Genomic DNA, 19,435 nt, shown 5'->3' with positions numbered 1-19,435 from the left:
CCACTCACATCTGCACCAGACTGTGCTCTGGGAACGGTGGGGTTTCCGTAGAGTCATCTCCATCCAAAGCCGGTTTCGGAAGGGACATCCTGGGTTCTCCACTCCATCAGCAATGGTAGTGAATTGTATCCAGGAGCAGTGGAGTCCGATCGATCTTGCGCTGCAGTGTACGGGCCCGATTCATTACAAGAAAAATGGTTGGGGTTTTTTTCTTCTTTCCTTTTCAGTTGGGTTTTTCTTTTTCCTTCACAAATTCGCACAGTACTCCTTCACGTGTGCCTGATCCAAAGCACAGAGCACTGCACAGCTGGCCCTAACTGACCCTTTCTGCCAGGAAATAGGAAAGAGCTGGAAAACACCCAGGCAGGCGCATCCCACCACCCCTGACTTGCTGGGGAGGGCTCTGCCCAGGGCTGCTGGAGCTGCCCCTGTCACAGAGCAAACAGGCCAGGAGGTTCCTGGAAAGCATTGATGACAGTCCATGTCCTCACCAGTGCTCCAGCCTCACCAGCTCACCCAAAATTGACCTTCTCTGCTCTCCGGCCCTGTCCTGCCGGCTCTTCCCCACCTTCCTGGCATCACTGCCAGCACAGAGACTGAGTGCCCCCAGAGCATCCACCTTCAGCTGCACATCTTGGTCTCCCAGGGAAGCTGCAACCCTTTCACTCCAAGCCCCTGAGCACTGACCACCTTGGTTTCTCCCCGAGTTGATGCTCCATCTCTTGGGTCACCTGCATGTTTGCTCAGCCAACAGAAGGAGCCTGCCAGGGGCAGGTACCTGCACAGGGCAGCACCCGGCCCTGGTTCTGTGCTGCCTGGTCTTCCCTGCCTTTGCCCCTTCCTTTTCCTGTGTCACCAGCTGACCTGGCTACATAAACAAGTTCTTTTATTTGTCACAGTTCTGTCCTACGACCAGCAGAAAGGGACGTGTCCCTCTCCTCGTGCTCAGTGCCACCCATAAATTCACGTCCTGCGTAGCTGCTCGTGTGCCGGCAGGGTGAGCAGAGCAGTGCTGCTCTCCATAAATCACATCCCCAGTCGATGTCCCAGTGATGAGACAATAGCCAAGGTCCCTCGAGCAGACACGGGTCTGGCCACATTCATTTGCTCCGGGTGGGACTGTGCTGCCCAATCCCTCTGCTGGTTTTGACAACCTCACCCATTCTTGTATTTTTTTAATGAATTGGGACCTGAGCCATGGAAAACGAGCAAAGTTAAAAGTCTGAATGCTGCAAACTCCTCCTAGACAACTTCACTATCAGTGTCACGTTTCTTTTGAATCCACCTGACATATTTTACGTGTAAAACATTTTTGTCGTGTAAACGCTTTTTTTAAAATACAGTCATGGGGGGGGCACATTTTTCTCTTGCATTTGACATGGGAGGGGTTCATCTGGCAGGAGAGCGAGACAAGGAAAATTTGGCAGGAGAGGTTTTTTTTGTTCCTTCCTCTTTGGTTCATTAACAAGTCTGAGATTTTTCCAGTTCCCACCCCGTTGCCACCAGCTGTTCCTCCCTGAGGGCTGGAGACAAAACCCATAAGGCCACCTGTGATCCAGCCCTGTCCCAGGTGAGCAGTACCAGCTCCCCCGGGCGCGCTTTGCCCGCCGAGCCGGCCAGCAGCACATGGCGCAGTGGAACAGTGGTGCCACGGCACCAGGAGCTGCTCCCCCACCCCAACCCCTGGCACATCTGGATTTTGGGCCCCAGTCCTGGCTTGCCAGCGCTGCCTTTGAGCCCTGCGCCCCAACAACCCCTTACTGGACTTTATACTTGCCAGCAATAACAAATCTCGTAACGTGAGCTACTGACCTTGATGGTGAGTGTGAGCAGTTATGTTTTGTTGTTTTCTCTCTTGCTTGGTTGGGGCTGCTGTGAGAGAGGGTGTCTCTGAGGCAAACTTTCCGGCCTCTCTTACACTCGGACGTGCACACCTCCTCTCAAACACTCTTCTGAGCGCTCTCAGCGGGAAGGTTTGTCCACACCTATTAATCCTCTCTCAGTGTCCAGCTTCTTGTTAGTAGCAGCTGGTTGCATGTTTTTTGCTTGTTCGGACGAAACGGTTCAAGAAACGACTCATATCAACTCTTGAGAAATGTCTCTATTTTTTTGTACACTTTCTTTCTTTTGATGTTTTTATTAATTTCCCCTTACTTAAAAAACAAAACACCTGTCGTCCCGTAAAACATTTCACATCTCCCCTTGCCTGTTCTTAGAGTGTATGTATCTGTGGGACTGAACTAAATGCATGCACTGTAGTAGTCGTACTGGTAGCAGTAGATGTAGTTGTAGAACATGCATTGTCGAGTTGATATTATAGGCACCATCAACGCGAACGAGCGTGGCAGATAAAAGCAGAGCCTTGGTCTGATTGAAAGCATAGGGATGATACAGCAGAGAGCTGCTAAAGGCTTGGATCCATAGTGCCCTATTTGTTAAATCCCATTATCTGGAAGTATAAATTGAAGCCGGCTGTAGGCAACCTACACCCTCTGTACAAGAACCCGCACGTGCTGTTATGCCGATAGTAAAATTGCCATTACTTTTTTTTTTTTCAAATTAAACCCCCCCCCCAGGAATTAAAACACTGGCTATAACTGTATTCTCTTATTTTTATTTTGTATCCAAAAGAACTTAAGATATTTTTTAAATCATTTTACAATCATGGTTTCTCCATCAGCCTGTTACTCGTCCATATTAGCCCATAGACTCATTCGTTGGCGGTCGTAGACCAGATGTGCCACACGCAAATCACTCCATTTGGGAATCCAAATAATTCCGTGTGTGTGTGAGGCGGCTCCCTGCAGCCTGTCCTGAGCCACCAAGCGATTGTCTGTAGGTCATAAACCTTAAATCTTATTATGCAACAGAGACTCTGAGCTAGTAATGGGTCGTACTCATTGCCATGTCACCCAGCTTAAGGGAACGTGTTTAAATGAAGATTTAACATTTCATAAATATCAGCATGAGGAGTTCGAGGCAAGTTCATCCTCTCTGCCAAGAGCCAGCAGTGGCTTCGCTTCTCCTGCCCAGGGTTTCTGTGCTAAACTTTGAAAATTCAGAGACAATGATGCAGTCAGTAAATTTAGCAGATGGTAATTGAGATCCCAAATTAGGCCTTGGTTTACTTGTTTAGTTTGTTGTTTGTCAGAAAACATCCTGCTGGGAATAGAAAAGCTCCTGTACAGGATGGTCACCCCTTTTCTCCTCCCTGCGCCCCAGCTGTCCCCAAAACCAGTTGTGGTGGGTGGGAGCATCTCCTGCTCTGCTGGGCAGAGCCATACAGTTGTTAGTGCACTTACAGCAGCCAGGGCCTTCCAGGGAAATAAAATACCCAGAGTGGGCTTTGCAAATGTAATTAAGGATTTGTATCCACTCCTTACCTCGAGTAAATCAAGCAAACAAGCCCTTGGATGAGGCTGACGTGGTGCAGGGCAAGCTGAGCCGCCCCTGGTGCTGCCAGGGAGCTCAGCACTTGTGTGTCAAGGGAGAGGGATAATGTCCCCTTTGGATCTCAGTCTTCCAGGGAAATGGGGGGACCCACTGTTTAATGCGCCCGGCACATGATGAAGTGAGGAGTCTGGCTGAAAGTCAGCAGAGCAACAAATTGCATGGGGCTGAGGAAGCCTTGTCTGGCTCTTAAGGAAGGTGCTCTAAAATTTAATCTACTCATAGTTTAGCAAGTTATGGCCGTAAGAAGGGGGGCAGTGCTTGGTCTGTGTGTGCAGGGCAGAGGAGCTGCCACCGGCTCGCAGAGATATCAGGGGGAGCATTTCAAAGATCCAGCAATGAACCAATTTGGGGTTTATACGGCCCGTTGGGAGGACTCCCTTGTGGCACGGCGGCTCTGATGGAACTGCTCTCCCTTTTTTATTCTCCTCTATAAAAGTACATAAAGTTTAATCCAAGCTATGTAATCTCAAAAGCCAGAACCTAACAAGTGGACCACTTGGGAGCAGCAAGGGCTGGAATTTCTCACTCTGCTGGAACCGCCAGTAATTATGTGACAGAGCCCAGCGGGTGATGCATCGGGAAATTAATGGCTGCATCGGATTTTATCCTTTGCTTATCTCCCTGGCAGAGAGAGTGGGTGCTGAGGAGCATGGCAGGTGGCCAGGCAGGGGCCCCACACCTCAGGGCCTTCAGGGAGGGGTGGGCACAAGGACAAAATCCTGGCTTAAACAGGAATTCCAGCAGCCAGGCTGTGCCAGAGCAGCCCCGGGTGCTGAATGCACTCAGGAGGAGCCAAATTCCTCTAAGTGGTTTTAGCCTCGTTACTGACAATACTGGGAGCACTACAGTTACTTTTCTGACTACTACCTCAAATTAAAAGAATAATAGTAATGAAAGGGGAGTCATTTCTGTTTGGTTCAGAAGTGCTGTGCTGGTCCAGGGTGGGAATCCCACAGGTCCTCTCCAGAGTGCAGGCTCAGACAGAAACCCTCTTTTACTGTAGGATGCCACTTCTGGATCTTTTTTGATCCACGAGGGACTGAGCTTCCTGCTCAGTGGATCTAAACAGAAAATTGAGTAGATCTAAAACAATTTGGTGCTGCTGCTGCTGCTTGGCCTTGGCTGCAGCGGTGGGTGTTTGACAGGGCATCGGGCTGAAGTCTGTTGAGGTTAAAATACATCAGCTTTAATCAATAATTTTGTAATAGAAAATCTCGTGCACTTGATGAATCATCTCCAGTGCAATTAGTGACCACCTCTGAAGTGCAGTTGAAGTTAATCTGTAATGAATTTAGTGGGTAACTTTTAACAGTCCTTTCCATTGAGAGAATTATTTTCAATGGCAAAAAGGTCCGCTGAGAGCTCATCCAGAGCTGTTTCATTTAGGAAGAAATTCCTCCCTGGGAGGGTGGGGAGGCCCTGGCACAGGTTGCCCAGAGAAGCTGTGGCTGCCCCATCCCTGGAAGTGTCCAAGGCCAGGTTGGACGGGGCTCGGAGCAACCTGGGCTAGTGGAAGGTGTCCCTGCCCACAGCAGGGGGTTGAAACTGTATGATTTTTAAGATCCCTTCCAACCCAAACCATTCCTTGATTCTTTGATCCCGCTGTCCCAGCTGCTGCTCTTGACACACGTCAAGTGGTGCCGACGTGGCCGCTGCCTTGCGCCACGGGCGGGCTGATTGCCAGGGCAGAGTCCTACTCACTGGTGACAGGGCTTTGGTAGCCTCCAAAGCCCTGCCAAAGCCAATTAGCTGTGTTTAATACCCTTTCTCCCAGTGGAAGTGGAGGGACAGAGCTCTGGGCTGTTGTAATTAGACTTTGTTCCACGCGAGACGCAGCCGAGTCGCTGCAGAGTTTGAAGTGTTTCAGTCGCTGCAGAGTTTCAGCACGAGTGCTCCAGTGAAATGAGATCCTCGAGCACAGGATCATGTCTCATGCATTTTAATCCCTAAACAGGTAAAATACTGCCAGAGCTGAGGGTAACTTGCCTCTCTGGCAGCAGTTGCAGGCTGTTACCTGTTAGTGGAACAACTGGGAGGCAGCACACATTGTCCTGACGTACTACTGTCACTATTTTCATGCTCATTCTCTCCCCAAATGCTTTAAAAGTAAATACATAATTACTTTTTTTCCCCTCTCTCCTTTCTGAAATAGAAAACTGCCAAAGGGGCAGAGGAGTTTTTCCTCACAGCAGATGTTAGTGTGCATCTGGCTCCGTGTGAGCTTGAGGAGCACAGTGGGTTAGGAGTTGCCAGAGAATGCAAAGTGGATCTGCAGGTATATAAACCTGAGCTATTTAAAAATAATAAACTCGCACAGCTGGGGCTTTTATGGTTATTTCCTGATAGTTAGAAGAACCCAGAGCTCTGTGTCAGGAGGACTCTGAGGTGTCTGTGCCCTGCTGAGGGCTGGGGTGTCAGCTGCCAACAGAGCTGGTGCTGCCAGCTCTCCTGCAGGCACCTTGTGGTGGGCAGCACCTTCTCCCAGTGTTTCCTCACTGGTGAGCTCAGGCTGTCCTTTAGGGGGGTGTTGTTACCTGCTGCACATGCTGTGGAGGATCCTTCACTCCGCCTTGGCACCCATCTGTCCAGACAGGTCTGCTCCAGGTGCCAGTGCAGGCTCTCCCACAGGAGAGGGTGGTTGCACAGGACTGGGGGTTCACAGGCTGGATTCCTCTCCTGTTACCTGGATTACCCCTCTGTGCTCCCGAGCATCCCCCCCAGCCCATCAGGGTCCAGCAGCAGCAGGAGGGTGCCCCCCAGGCCCTCCTGCTACCGTGACTTAAATTATGCAGCAAAACAAAGACCTGGTTTTGATTTAATTTTCCTCCTGTATTGTCTGTTATTGTAGAAAAGGCTTCAATTTCGAATTACAGGAGTGATAGCCAGTTAATGTGGTACAGTGGGAGGCCGGAGTTGCTGTTGCTATGGCAATGGAGTTCGGCTCATTTGTTTTGTAGATGAGTAATTACTACGCAATTAGAGTAGGCTAAAAATAAAGGAGCCTTTTGTTCCTTCTTACTCATTAATATTAATAAAAGACCTGTCCGGGCTGTGGTAAACAATTAATGCAGATGTGGTTGCCCATGGTAAAAGTAACAGCAGCTTTCCTGCTCCTTGGCGGGCGGCGAAGGCGCTGGCACGGCCTGGCTCAGCTCTTCCTTCATCTGAAATGGAAAATGGTTGGAGAGGGGTCTGTGTTATCCCAGCATCCAAGCTTTAGCTCTTATTTGCCGGTTGGATGGGTGATAATAAGTGTTAAAGCTTAATGTGCAGGCAGGGACAGCAGGTACAGCGTTTGGGTCAGAGCCCGTGGCACAGCGAGCGCCTGCAGCACACGAGGGGTGTGAGGGGAACGCCGGCAGTGGTTCCTGATGCAGACAGCTCTTCATTCATCCCCTTGGATAAATGCCAGGGCTGGAGCAAGAAACTTGCCCAAAAACCCAAGCACAGGCAAGGATGAGCGTGGTGCCGCTGTAACAACTCCAGTCGGGCACAGTTACAAACACAGATCAGCAAAAAAGAGTGGAAGGAAACACTCCCAGGCATTTGATGTGAAGTAAAGAGGAAGAGAGTAGGTTTAGACTGGATATTAGGAAGAAGTTCTTTACTGTGAACATGGTTGCCCAGAGAAGCTGTGGCTGACCCATCCCTGGAAGTGTCCAAGGACAGGTTGGACAGGGCTTGGAGCAGCCTGGGCCAGTGGAAAGTGTCCCTGCCCATGGCAGGAGGTTGGAACTTTATGATCTTTAAAGTTCCTTCCAACCCAAGCTGTTCTGAAATTCCAAGATTCTATGAAGTATGTAAACACTAAGTACAGTAGATTTTAAATTAATTGGAAAACCAGTTAAATTGGTAGAGAAACCAGTTAGGAACATGACTTGACAGTGTTTATTTGCCCCTGTGGTTTATTTGTGTGTCCCAACGCAGCCGACGAGCATCCGGTGCAGGCAGGGAGAGGCAGCAGAGCAGAGCAGGGACCTTGGGGGCTGTGGGGTGGTCACCCCCTCCCTGCATCCCTGGGGTGCTCAGCACCCCTGGAAAATGCCATGAGGAAGGCAGAACCTCTCCAGTGCTCAAGTATCCCAACCCAGAACCCCGAGTGCTGTGCTGGGGGGGCTGTGGACACACAGAACCACATCCCTCCCAAACTGTTTAACTAATGGAGGGAATCGTAGCAGAGCCTTTGTAAGGTCGACATTTGTTTGTTGTTAAGGATCTAATTAGAAACATGAGAGGAAGCTGAATGGCTGCTTGCTCGGCTAATTAGCGACATGCACGAAGACCACTTTGAACTTCAAGGACACAAAGCTATTAGCGCTTACATCAAAAATGGATTAAACTTCTGTGCTTTTATAATGATTAAAGATGAGCCGCTTGAGAGGAAATCCTTTTGTAAGGCTGTGACAAGAGCTGGCTCCCTGATTGCAGCTCCTACAAGCGAAGCTTTGTGTGGCCTCCGTGTTGCACTTGGCCCGGCGCGAGTGACTCCGCTAACGTGCGGGATGGAAAATGGGACCGGGCAATAAATATTGATTGTTGGCAAGAAATTACAGCCGAGCTGCAAAGCGCAGCTATTGGTCCTGCTGCATAACTGCAGGAATTAGAACAGCTGGGCTTGAATGAGTTGAATTTTGTGGCTTTTCTTCTGCAAATTGATGCACATCAGCAGCCACCAGATGTGGCTGGTGCCTCGGGTGGGTTAAGTGCAGTATTTAGTAGAAGCAGGGTCTCCCATGCACAGAAGGCACTGCAGTGGGTTTGTAAAACACCTGCACCGGGTGAATTTTTAGCTTGCCCCATCCTGTGGAAGGCACCCAGATCTTGCTTTCTGCTCATCTGAGGCAGTTCAGCACTTGTTTTGTGCGTCCACGCCTCTGCCCGGCACCGGTGCTGGGGCTGGAGGAGCTGTCCCACGGCAGGAGGACACTGGGACTGCAGCAGGAGCAGTTGCCACAGGATCCCAGGTGCCATTATCACCCCCGTGCCCAGCTGGAGGACGGGTGGGCAGCACTCAGCCCTCCCTCCCGGTTCCCACTCACTTCCAGCGGTAATTGCCGAGCAGGAGCGAGCTCACCACCCACTGCTTGCTGTCGTTACCCTGCCATGTTTTGATGTGTGAAACCGTTTCCAAAGGGGCTGCAGAGGCAGAACAACCTTTGAAAGTGTGACTGCAGCTAGAAAATAACATACAAATAGTACCTTGTTAGGGCAGATCTTGGTGTCTCTCGGCCTCATCACCACTTATTTTGCTGATGAGCCCCACAGTTGTTTTATTTTCCTTTTTCCCTGCAGGGCCAGTGTAGCTGCAGGGGAGGGATAACCTGGGGCAGTGTGGCTGCTCCCCATTACAGAGCGTGTCGGGGTGGCAGGGAAGGCACAGCGCTCGCGTTTGATTTTCCAGAGTCAGGACTGAGCCAACTGTCATAAGTAAAATATCTGTAGCTCTTCACACTTGCAGAGGAGCCGTGTCTGCCACAGGGTTCTTACAGAGAGGAGTTTGCTTTTCAAGTCTGCTTGGGAAGAGCAGGAGCAGAGGGATGTGCCTCGCAGGTCTGCATGAGAGATGTAATACATGGCACCTCTCATGGTGACACTGGGGTTATTTGTTTTTCTGGTTTGTCTCCCACTTTCTCTTTCAGCAAGTTGGGAGTTGTTTGTACCTTGTTATTCTCCAGAATATCTGTGTGTTTCCAGCTCATTATTTCTGAGACATCTGTGAGTTGGAGCATTGATCTGAGTTTGAGGTGTGCCACGTGCTGCCTCCGACAGAAACCAGTGCTCTGTAAAAGCTCAGACACAAGAAAGCAATGCTTCCAATGGCTCAACCTGGCCACAAGTGAAGGGGTTTGGAGCTGTATGTGAGGGGATTGGTGTAGGAAAAAAAGAGCTTGAATGTGAGCATTTAATTCTCAGTGCTGTGCCAGTGCACTCTTGCAGCCTGAATAGGCCACCAAGAACCAGGAGCACCAACGTCTTATTTCAGACTGGCATTAATTTGTACATCCAGTCCCCAGTAAATCACATGCTGGTTGTTAGCAGCTCTGAAAAGCAAGGTACAAGCTCCCATTAACTTCAGCCCTGACTGCACAAAGAATTAGCTTTGGCCAAGCGATCTGTAACACGGGTGCAGTGCTGCTAATTATATTTATAAGGCTCTGAGCACTAATGATGTAAGATTTGCATGCAGTGCTGAAGTTCTGCTGGTTATTTAAAGTATCAGCATCAGGCTGGGAGTGCTGGTCTGTTAGCCATGCATGTGACAGCGTGGCCATTAGTGCTCATGCTCCAGGACACATGGGATCCCCGAGGAAGGTGTGATCATCCCTGTGCCACTTGCCGTGGGTTTGCTTTAATGTCCTCTGCTGTGGTTGTGCTTGGATGGTTTCAAAGGCAGCACAGCAGGCTGGAATGCCTGGGAACAGGTGATATTCCTTCTGTGACAGTCTTCTCTTAAAATCCAGCAGTAGATGGACCCAAGTGACTCAAATTCATAGAATTGTAGAATCCTAGAACGGGTTAGACCCGTCTTAAAGACCATCTAGTCCAAGCCCCCTGCCATGGGCAGAGACACTTTCCACTACATCAGGTTGCTCCAGCCTGGCTTTGAAATTAAATGCCACCAGAGTGTGAGGCAGTCCCTGTCCCAGCTGGGCTGCTCAGTCCCCTGCCCCCCATCCCCTGCCTGTGCCCATCCCTGATGGCAGCCTTCGATGTTATTATATCATTTACTCCTCCAAGCTGGAAGATGATGTTTGCAGCATGTTCTATGAATTTTTCATAAAGATAGAAAAACAGCCTAATCTTGTGAGCTTTGAGTCTTGGTGGTGGGTAATGGCTTTGATTTAAAGCATTTTGTCTTAATGATAGTTATATTGAAAATTTCCTGCTGCTTTCAAGCACGTTTAGTTATTATCATAAACATTGATGGTAGAAATGCCTGCCAAATTGTGCGTGGCTGTTTATGGTAGATGAGAGAGTCATCCAGAAATTAGAGAGCTGGATCAACAAGTTGTGAAGAAGCCTGTTTGTAGAGGAATCCACCCTGGAGATGGTGGGACAAGGCAGGAATGAGGACGGTCTTGGAGGAGAGAAAGAGCTGGGGATGGCCAGCACTGGGTGTAGAATATGCTTGACGTGAGATGAAAAATGGATTTCTGATGAGAATCATAGAATCATACAATCATTTAGGTTGGAAAAGTCCTCTAAGATCACAGAGTCCAACTTTAACCCCACACTGCCCACCACTGCCTGCTGAGCCACTTGACCCTGTGCATGGCTGCCCAGGGACAAGGAGCCCCCTCTCCAGGAGATGCCAGCAGCCAACAAGGGTCCTTAGACAGGTCTCTGGGAGTGTTGGTTTAGTGCTGACCAACTCACACGTGCAGGCTTGGGGTCCCAGTGTGGCCCACAGACCCCATGTCTCTGTAGGGTGAAGGCAGGGATGTGGGTGCCTGTGGATGGGGAGAAGCTGGGGCGGTTCCAGCTGGCTCTGTTCTGCTCTCAGGTCCTTTCTCAAGTGCAAAACATATTTCTGGCTGTGGTAACAGGGTGCTATATCTCATCCTGAATATCCTGCCTCTGCTCAGAGAGGAAATCCAGTAAATCGTGGTGGTTTCTTTCACACGTGAGGGTTTCCTTGCCTGTGCACCGTGGCAGGGAAGGCAGCCACACATTTCTCCAACCACATTCTGCACCCTTCCTCACCTTTTTTGTTTTCCTAACTTTTGAAATACTCATATTTGTTATTACCCCCCTCCATAATGGTGTTTAAATCTTTGGGTTTTGGTGCTGTGGGAGAGGAAAGTGTCACCAAAGGCTCCGGGTGGGCTGTGTGCAGGGGACAGTGATCCCCAGGCAGTGTCTGTCTTACTATTCTGTCCTTATCTCCCCTGGTTTGTTTCCTTTGAACTACAGCTTATTTTAGTGGTGCTTAAAACTGTTTATTTGTCATCAGGTCTCATTTACTAGTCCCTAAGGGCCTGACTGTCAGCCTGGTACCATGTGGGTTCCCCTTGTAGGACAGTAATGTCAAAATCCTCACGTTTCTTCTCCTTTCCCCTCCCTCTTTCCCTTCATCATTGGTGCTGAACGGAGTTTATTTGGGTGGGATTCCAGCATCCAGCTTCTTGTGCTTTACCCAGCTGCCCTCCCCACCCCCATGGCGTTGGGATCCTCGTTAGTGTAACACAGCCCTTGTAAGGCAAATGTCAGCAGGAACCCTGACTTTGCAATTTCTCAAGAGTTCATTGAGAGAGAGTTTATCTTTCAGTGATGACCTTTCTTGTTGAACACGGATTAACGTGTGAGCAGGGTCTGTGTTAACATGGCTGTTTGCAGGCACTGGATGCACGTCCCAGCCCTGAGCCTCCTGCCCCTGCCAGGCTGTTTGGGTTCCAGCTCTTGGCTCCTTGACATAAATCACTTGTTGCCTGAACACCGAAAATCATCTTACACACGTGTTAGATGGGGATAAAGACATCCCCATGGAGGACGCCAGGAGGAGTCTGTAATACAGCAGCCTGCTGCCTGAAGAGATGCAGCTCTTGCTGTGCCAGCCCTGCACAGCAGCTCCCAACTCCACCGGCGCCGACACTTCGCATTAAAAAAACGCCTGTTCTGGGGCTGATTTATGAACCTACATTTTTTTATAATGTTTTGTGCCCCATCTTGCTCTCCCTCTCTGGTTTTCAGCACTCCCCGAGGCACCATGACACTGGGCAGAATAAGCCCGAGGCTCCCCAAAGCCTGTCCCTCTGGCCTGCAGGCAAACGTTCACCTGCTGATCAAAATTCACTGGCTCAGAGCCTTTTCTGTAAGAAAACCACAGCAAATTCAAAGTGAAGCGAGCAAGACATTATACTGCCCTGTTCCCATCACTGCCACAGCTCCTGACTGCTGGCCCTTGATCTCCATCAGTGTAGGAAGGAGCTTCTGTAGCCCAGAGGATGGAGGATCACTGGGGCTGAAGATAAAAGGTGGTTGGCTGTGACTTACAGGCACATCTAATCTTTTCCACATCTCTGCTGACCTTGATCTATCACAGGGCTTCCAGGGGACACTTGGGATTGCAAATTATGCATAGAGGAAGCCTTTGAGCTGGAGGCACTTAACCACAGCCTCAGAGCTGTGCAGTCGCCCGGTGCAGGATGGCTTCCTGTGCAATTGGTTGGGAAATGGGACCAGAACCTTTCAGGGCGTGTTGGAAATGGGTCTTTTGCCAGGATTTCCTGAGTGCTGGCAGTCCTTGCAAGGGGAGGAGATGGCCCTGCCAGCCCCCAGGCAATGCTGAGTCAGCCTGGTGGGTACTCCCAGCAAACCAAAGTCTGGAGATTCGTGGTCAGCTCGGGCAGTGCCTCTGCTGGGACAGGCCCACACTGACTGGCATCAGGATATGGTCAGTGGTTCCCTCCCCTCTTGGGACAGCACAGTCCCCTGACAGTTCTTCAGCAGTGAACTTCCAGATGTCTGCCTTCAATCCTGTTCTTGTTATGAGTTGTCAGTGGCTGGGGGAAAGTCTCCAATTCCTTCCAGCCTGCAAGGAGTTGGTGTTAGTGCTCTGTGATTCCACAGCCCACGGCAACCGTGGCACTTGCACAGCTTCTGCCTCCTCACAACTTTGTCGTAATGACACGTCTCCAAAAAGCCTTAACTTTTCTTGCTGAAGCAGTGTCTGGAGTCTGGAGGGTTTCAGGCATTTTTTTCTTCTTCCTTTGAGTCTCAGATTGTTCCCGGTTTGTGTAAAACAAACTTGTTTCCAGGTATTTCTTACAAGAAAGCATCAGGATTTGTGTGTTGGGGAAGTTGTTCAGGGTCCCCTTTGCTGTTGTTTCTGAGCCATGGTAAAGGTGCCTCTTGCTCCATGTGAGCTCATCTGAGCTCTTGGAAGAAGACAAATACTTGGCAACCAACCACGGCTGAGCAAATCATTAGAATGTGGCTTTCTGAGGCGTGCTGAGCCTCCTGCTAATTATGGGAGCTTTCTGTTTCATTTATTGGATCTGGAGTGAAGTGTTGGCTCTGGAAAAGCTTCCAACCCTTTCTGTAGAGTTTTTCAGGCATCACATGGAGCGGTGCCAGGGCATGGCAGCCTCTGCACAACCTTTGCCATGCCTGTTTTCCATGGGCACTCCTGTGAGCAGTGTGGAGCATTCAACCCATGGTCAGTAGGTGGAAAAATTACCCTTTTCTTATGTTACCTACCTGCAGTCAGGACTTTGAATAACCCAGTGCCAGGTCTTCCTGCAGGTATGAAAGCTGTATTTCCAATCCTAGAGGTGCAAATGAGAGTGCCCAGGGTGGGATGTGGAGGGTCAGAGCATCTCTCTGGCTCCTCAGTCTCCATTTGCTGTTCTCAAGGTTTCAGGACACACAAGTGTGCCCCTTGTCACCCTGCAGGGGTTAGTGGCACAGCCCTGTCCCTCTGGATGCCACAGTGATGTCTGTCTGTCCCTGCCCATGCCCCAGGGTGGTGGTGATGGCCTTCCCTGGTGCTGCCACGGGGTTTACAGGAGTATTTTCCTAACAGGATCCCCCTCTCTGTGCCGTGTCCCAGTGCTGTGCTCCTGCTGTCACTCACACCGGCCAACTGGGTTTTCTGTGTGACTTGGCAGGAAAATTCACATCCATTTTATTGAACTAGAAGGAGGAAAAAAGGGAAAAGTGCTGGCTTCTAGTAATAAAGGGCTTTGGAACATCTCAGCTGGATATTTTTCTTCACGAGTAAGAAGGCCAAATGTTATCTTGACATTTAATCTTTAATAATAAAAAAGGCACTTTGTTTGCCAGCAAAGTCCAAAATCTGTTTACTCTCTGATGCCTTATTTCTTTTAACTTGCTAGCTTAGATGTCCTACTTACCCTCCCCTGTTACCAGTTCAGAGCTGCAGTGAATCATTTATTTTGTAAAATTGACTTTCCTGTCACCACAGAGCCACCAACTGCGGGGTGGCCTTTTTTTGACCAGTTAATTCATTCTTTTGAAAACTGAGGACCCCTTGGGCGGGCCATGCAGGGGAAGAGACCAGGGCAGGACAGGTGGTGGGCTCCACAGCAGGTCAGGCTGAGCCCACCACAGCCCATGTGTGGTGCTGCCAAAGCCAGAGCACAGGGCTCGCTCCCGGGTTGGCTTCCACGGCCAGGAAAACCTGCGGGCGAGGGGCAGTGCAGGCTGCCAGGCTTTATAACCCATTGTAGCGTTTGATGAAGATCGTGGGAAGTTGCAGCCAGAGGAAAAGGCTGAAGAAGTCTTGGTTCAGCCTGGAAGGCTGGTGATGGAGGTGATGGGATTGGGTGCCTGGTGGGGGCACCCAGTGGTTCGGGCCCCGTTGGCCGTTCGTGTCTCGGGGCTGCCCGCGGTGGGGACACCGTGAGGCCCCGGTGGGTGTGGGGGGACCGTGCTCTGTGTGCTCCTGAGGGACCTTGCAGGTACCACCCAGGTGTAGCTCCAGCTTCCTGCAGCCATCTCCATCCAGCTCCTCCCCGTCCGCTGACTTTTCTTTCGCATTGAAACTTCTTGTTCATAAATTCTACATCCAAGAGCAGCCGTGAGAAATGCCAGAAGCCTGATCATCTAACATGCTTTAATATCTAAATCTCTTCTTTAGTGTCATTCTTATTTACATTGTTTTTCTTTCTCAAAAAAAAAATAAATAAAGGGAGGAAAAAAATAAAATTTTCTTTTACTTCCACATTAGGAGGTGAGTTGTCATCCACCCTCTGGAATTATTTTTTGCTTTTGATCTTTATTTATTTGTTTAATTTTGGTTGATGTCCCAAGCATGGTTTTGGAGACGAAGGTAGGTCTTCGCTCTCCAAATCAAAAGGAAAAAAATTAAATAAAACAACACTCTCCTTGGTCATATTTAAAAGAAAAAAATCCAAACTGTTCCATTCCATACCATTTAAAGAAAAAAAATCAACTATTGAACTATTTCTACAGCTTACTGATCTAAAAGGGCGGGTTTTTTCCAAAAGTATCGAATGGATCCAAAAAAAACAATTTTCCTAGACGTGATTGAAGTTATTTGCTGTCAACATTTTAATATCAATATTACCACAATGTGTAGTCTCAAACTAGTTCCTTTGTAGTTTGCATGGGATGTGAATGCTGTCTCGGCGTGCCCAGACCTAGAGAACTTGTTACTACTGCATGAGCATCAAGTCAGATGTTGAAAAATACCTATTATATTTTGTGATAATTTGGTGAAAATGAGCACCTCCAGTCTCTGGTTGCAGTAGTGTGTTGAATGATTGTTCTTTTTTTTTTTTTATATATATCCATATATATATTTTTGGAGCTCTAAGCTTCGTAGTAGTCCGGGCTGACTCTTCTCCAGTACTTGCTCTCCTCTCGCATGGCCTTGGTTAAGTGTTAGAATTGGGCCTAGGCTGTTTATTCTGGTGTTTGGCTTTGTAATACCGGTGCATGCCCGGCGTCTGGCCTCATACCCAGCTTTATTCTCTGCACACCAGTCTTGAATAGCTACAGTGCTCAACCGAATTTTGGCGCACCCGCTTCCCCGGCAGGCTCCAACCCAGCACGACCCGGAGGCTTCCCCGGGGCCAACAGCCCCGGGCCCGTCGCGGATCTCTACGGCACGGCCAGCCAGGACTCCGGCGTGGGTAACTACATAAGCGCCGCCAGCCCGCAGCCGGGCTCCGGCTTCGGACACGGGATCGCCGTAAGTACCGCGCTGCCCGGGCAGGGGGTGGTGGTGACGGTGTTGGGAGGGGGTTCTCTTGGGGTTTGGTGGTGGTGACCTGACGGCGAGCGCAGCGCCTTGCTGCCATAACCTGTGAGAGCTGTGCCCAGCCACCACTCCAGTTACCAGTCTGGAATGATTGGAATCATCAGTCACGGAATCATCAAGGTTGGAAAGGACCTCCAAGGTCATCAGTTCCAACCTTTGACCGATCGCCCCCTTGTCAACCAGGCTGTGTCACAAATTGCCACACTTCCAGGGATGGGGACGACTCCACTGCCCTGGGCAGCCCATTCCAGTGCTTAACCACTCTTTTGGTGAAGAAATTATTCCTGATATCCAACCTGAACCTCCCTTGGCGTAAACGCTCGTCTGGAACCTTCTGCAGCCAGAGCTGACACGTCTCAAAGGGACAATATTTAATAATTACGGGATTTAAATTCCTGCTTATCCATATGGGGTTTATATCAGCCCAACCACCCCTCCTGGCAGATAGAGCAGCAGTCCCTTGCTCCCACCTAAATCAGCTCATTAATTCAGCTGGTGGGACCCCCTGGTTGGCCACAGCCACCCCGGTGAGGGAACGGCCGTGTCCTGCTGCCCTTCACCTGTTTGCTGAGCTCTGGAATCACTTCCAGCCAGTCATGGCATCACCCACAGTCCCTCAGATCTGCAGGTTATGAGCAAGTGGCTTCCGCTCCGCCGTCGGGTCACCGGGAGGTGCCTCCTAACGCCGCGTTGGGTCTGCGATCGCACTAATGAGGGCACAGATTGGCTTAACCAGGCTGCACGAGGCTGTGTCACTGTGTGTGAGCATGAATGGGGCTGCCTCCGCCCCCGCGGGCGCTCGCCCAGACTCCGTCTGCATCGGAGGCTTTTGCCATTTTTGGAGTAAAATTATGAGGGTTTTTGTTTGTTTTTTCCTCTTGTACAACGAGGAAGTACAGAGGCTCCCCTGAGGTTCCCTCAAACTGGGTGGAGAACTCAAGTCCCTGATGGAATTGGATGGGGGGAGTGGGAGTGTAGTGCAGACAAACTTCCTGAAGTTGTGTCACTTCCTTTGCATAAGAAACCGGTACCCAAAAAAGACCAACAAGCCCTCTGCCTCCCTTTGTGCCCTTGTGCTCAGTTCCCATCCTGCCCCTCCCATGGTCACACCAGGGACTTGACAATCCCTGTGGATCAGTTCTAGTACCAAACATGGAATATTACTGCTCTGCTAGGAGCTACATCAGTTCAAACTGCCACCTCTCACCACTTACAACACCTCTTGTTTCTGTTTTTCACCTAAAGAGAAAGACCTGTTTGTGCTTGAAAACTTGGGCACTTTGGCCTCAGCAATATCCCAGTTTTTCAAGTGATAGGATGCGAGGTCCAAGCCTGGGTATCCGGATTTGTCTGCACTAACTCCACCAAACCATTTTATAATTAACTTGCAGATTGGCAGCCTCTTAATTCCCCCAATAACTGCAAAGAATCCCGTAGCTTTTTTTACATACATATTTATTTAACACTCTCCATTTACTAACCCTGGTTTAAAAATAAAGAAGGGAAGACCCCAAAGCTTATTTTTGCACCTGGGGGAATGAGAAGATGATGGTCTTGGAAAGGTAACCATAGAGTTGAGCACACCTGGTGACCAGGACAGCTCTTGGAAATCCCTATTCATGCTGGCAACACAGTCTTTCAAGTCCTTTGATAATTTCTTGGCAAAATTAATAATCAGCTGTTCCCATGTATAGAGCACTGATGAACTTAACAATTGTACAATTTTAGGGACCTTTGATTGCAACGGCTTTTACAAATGGATACCATTGAAACGTTACACATGGTTGGTTGCCATCTCACTTGGAGGTATTACAGTATATCCCATTTGTACTTTGTGCTGAACTACCATCTCCCCTATATTTACTTTAAGTGAACAATTTTTTATCTTCATTTCGTCTTTCCTTGGCCTTTAATCATTCCTTTCTGTGATTTGTGTTACTCAAATCAACCTAAGAGGTTGGAAACTGGAAGACAGATCCAGAGCTAAACCCCCCCCAAAGTTACTTTTTCATATTCATCATGCTTTGTGCAATAATTTGAGAAGCAGGAAATCCTGCAGAAAACCCAGGAAGCTGTGGGGAATCACCCCAGGGCCAGCAGCCAGCAGTCCCAGTGGGATCAGAGATCTGCTCCCAGTGCACTGGTCTAAAAATAGCTGAGCCCCACTGCTTTACTATGGAGAAACCATCATTCATAATTAAGTGCTGTACCAAATATTACAGCTAAAAGATAACATTGTAAGTCGTAACCATAGAGCAATTATCAAGATTAAAAAAAATTTAAACCTGAGCAAATTAAATTAAAGACATTACCTGAGCACCGCGGCCCTGGATCGCTGCCAGTTTCCTACCCTTTGAACTAAGCTCGAGTTAATTAAATGTTTAATTTTTATTTTTTTATTATTATTTGGCCTTTGGCATATTCGTCTTTGCAAACAAATATTCTTAACACCCAGAATGGAATAGATTAGAAAATGCAGTGGAAAACAGAAGTTATCCCAGTTAAATGGCACAGGTTTACCTGCAGAGCACCGAGCCCTGGCAGGCAGATGGAATGGATACTACAGGTTTTATTTCCCTGCCTCTTGCCCAGTACTACCTGATCACTGTCACATTTTTTACGTTCAAAAATCAGTCTACAAAATCAGAATTACAGTTAGTCAAGGGGCTGGGAACTGGAAGATGGTTGGAAGCTTTAAATTACATAAAAACAGATTTATACCTAAACACTAGTGGATAAAAGGGGTTTCTGTTTACTCTCCATCTCCACACACACCCCCCAAGATTACCTGACACTGATTTGCTCCAGCAAGGAGTATTTTTTATGGGAAAGGAGAAAGTGCCATAAGCAGTCTTGCTTAATCCCAGCTATTACTTGCACGTATCGGTGTCTGTTCGCCGATCAATTTGTCAGAGTCCTTCACGTTTTCTGGGCCGTCAGCCCCTGGAAGAGCGAGGTGGTACCCGAGGCCGACTGGAGCCTGGGCAGAACATCATAACTCAGGCTAATAACGCGCGGTGACGGCGCCGTCACCGGATTGATGGGCTGTAATCGCTCAGCTCTCACCACAGCTCATCCCAGTAACCATCAGTTACTGCCCAGTGTTAAGGCTCAAACCATTAACGACTTAAAAACAAAGTGCTTTTAATGTTGCTCATTACTAATTAAAATAGATTTTGAGAGGAGGAAATGAGCCTTATTATTAATTCCTCAAGGAACACTGAGTTTGAGATC

General features: G+C 49.0%; 1 protein-coding gene across 19 annotated transcripts in view; it reads left to right on the top strand.

The window, feature by feature from the left end:
* The window catches only part of MSI2 (musashi RNA binding protein 2), a 223,700-nt gene that overhangs the window by 198,440 nt on the left and 5,825 nt on the right, over positions 1–19,435 (top strand). For 8 of the 19 annotated variants that reach the window (XR_010435676.1, XM_064678123.1, XM_064678128.1 and 5 more), the window contains 2 exons: positions 15,924–16,132; positions 17,930–18,007. Coding sequence is in view for 17 of the 19 variants with exons in the window: in XM_064678123.1 (XP_064534193.1) it covers positions 15,924–16,132; positions 17,930–17,971 (251 nt within the window). In the remaining 2 variants the exon portion in view is untranslated. Of the gene's footprint in view, positions 1–1,881; positions 1,974–15,923; positions 16,133–17,929; positions 18,008–19,435 lie in introns of those variants that run through there. The other 11 variants (XM_064678121.1, XM_064678125.1, XM_064678120.1 and 8 more) reach the window with 5 other exon arrangements.

Source organism: Pseudopipra pipra, chromosome 21, assembly GCF_036250125.1.
Source record: "Pseudopipra pipra isolate bDixPip1 chromosome 21, bDixPip1.hap1, whole genome shotgun sequence".
NCBI lineage: Eukaryota > Metazoa > Chordata > Aves > Passeriformes > Pipridae > Pseudopipra > Pseudopipra pipra.
This window is presented reverse-complemented; position numbering and strand designations above follow the sequence as displayed.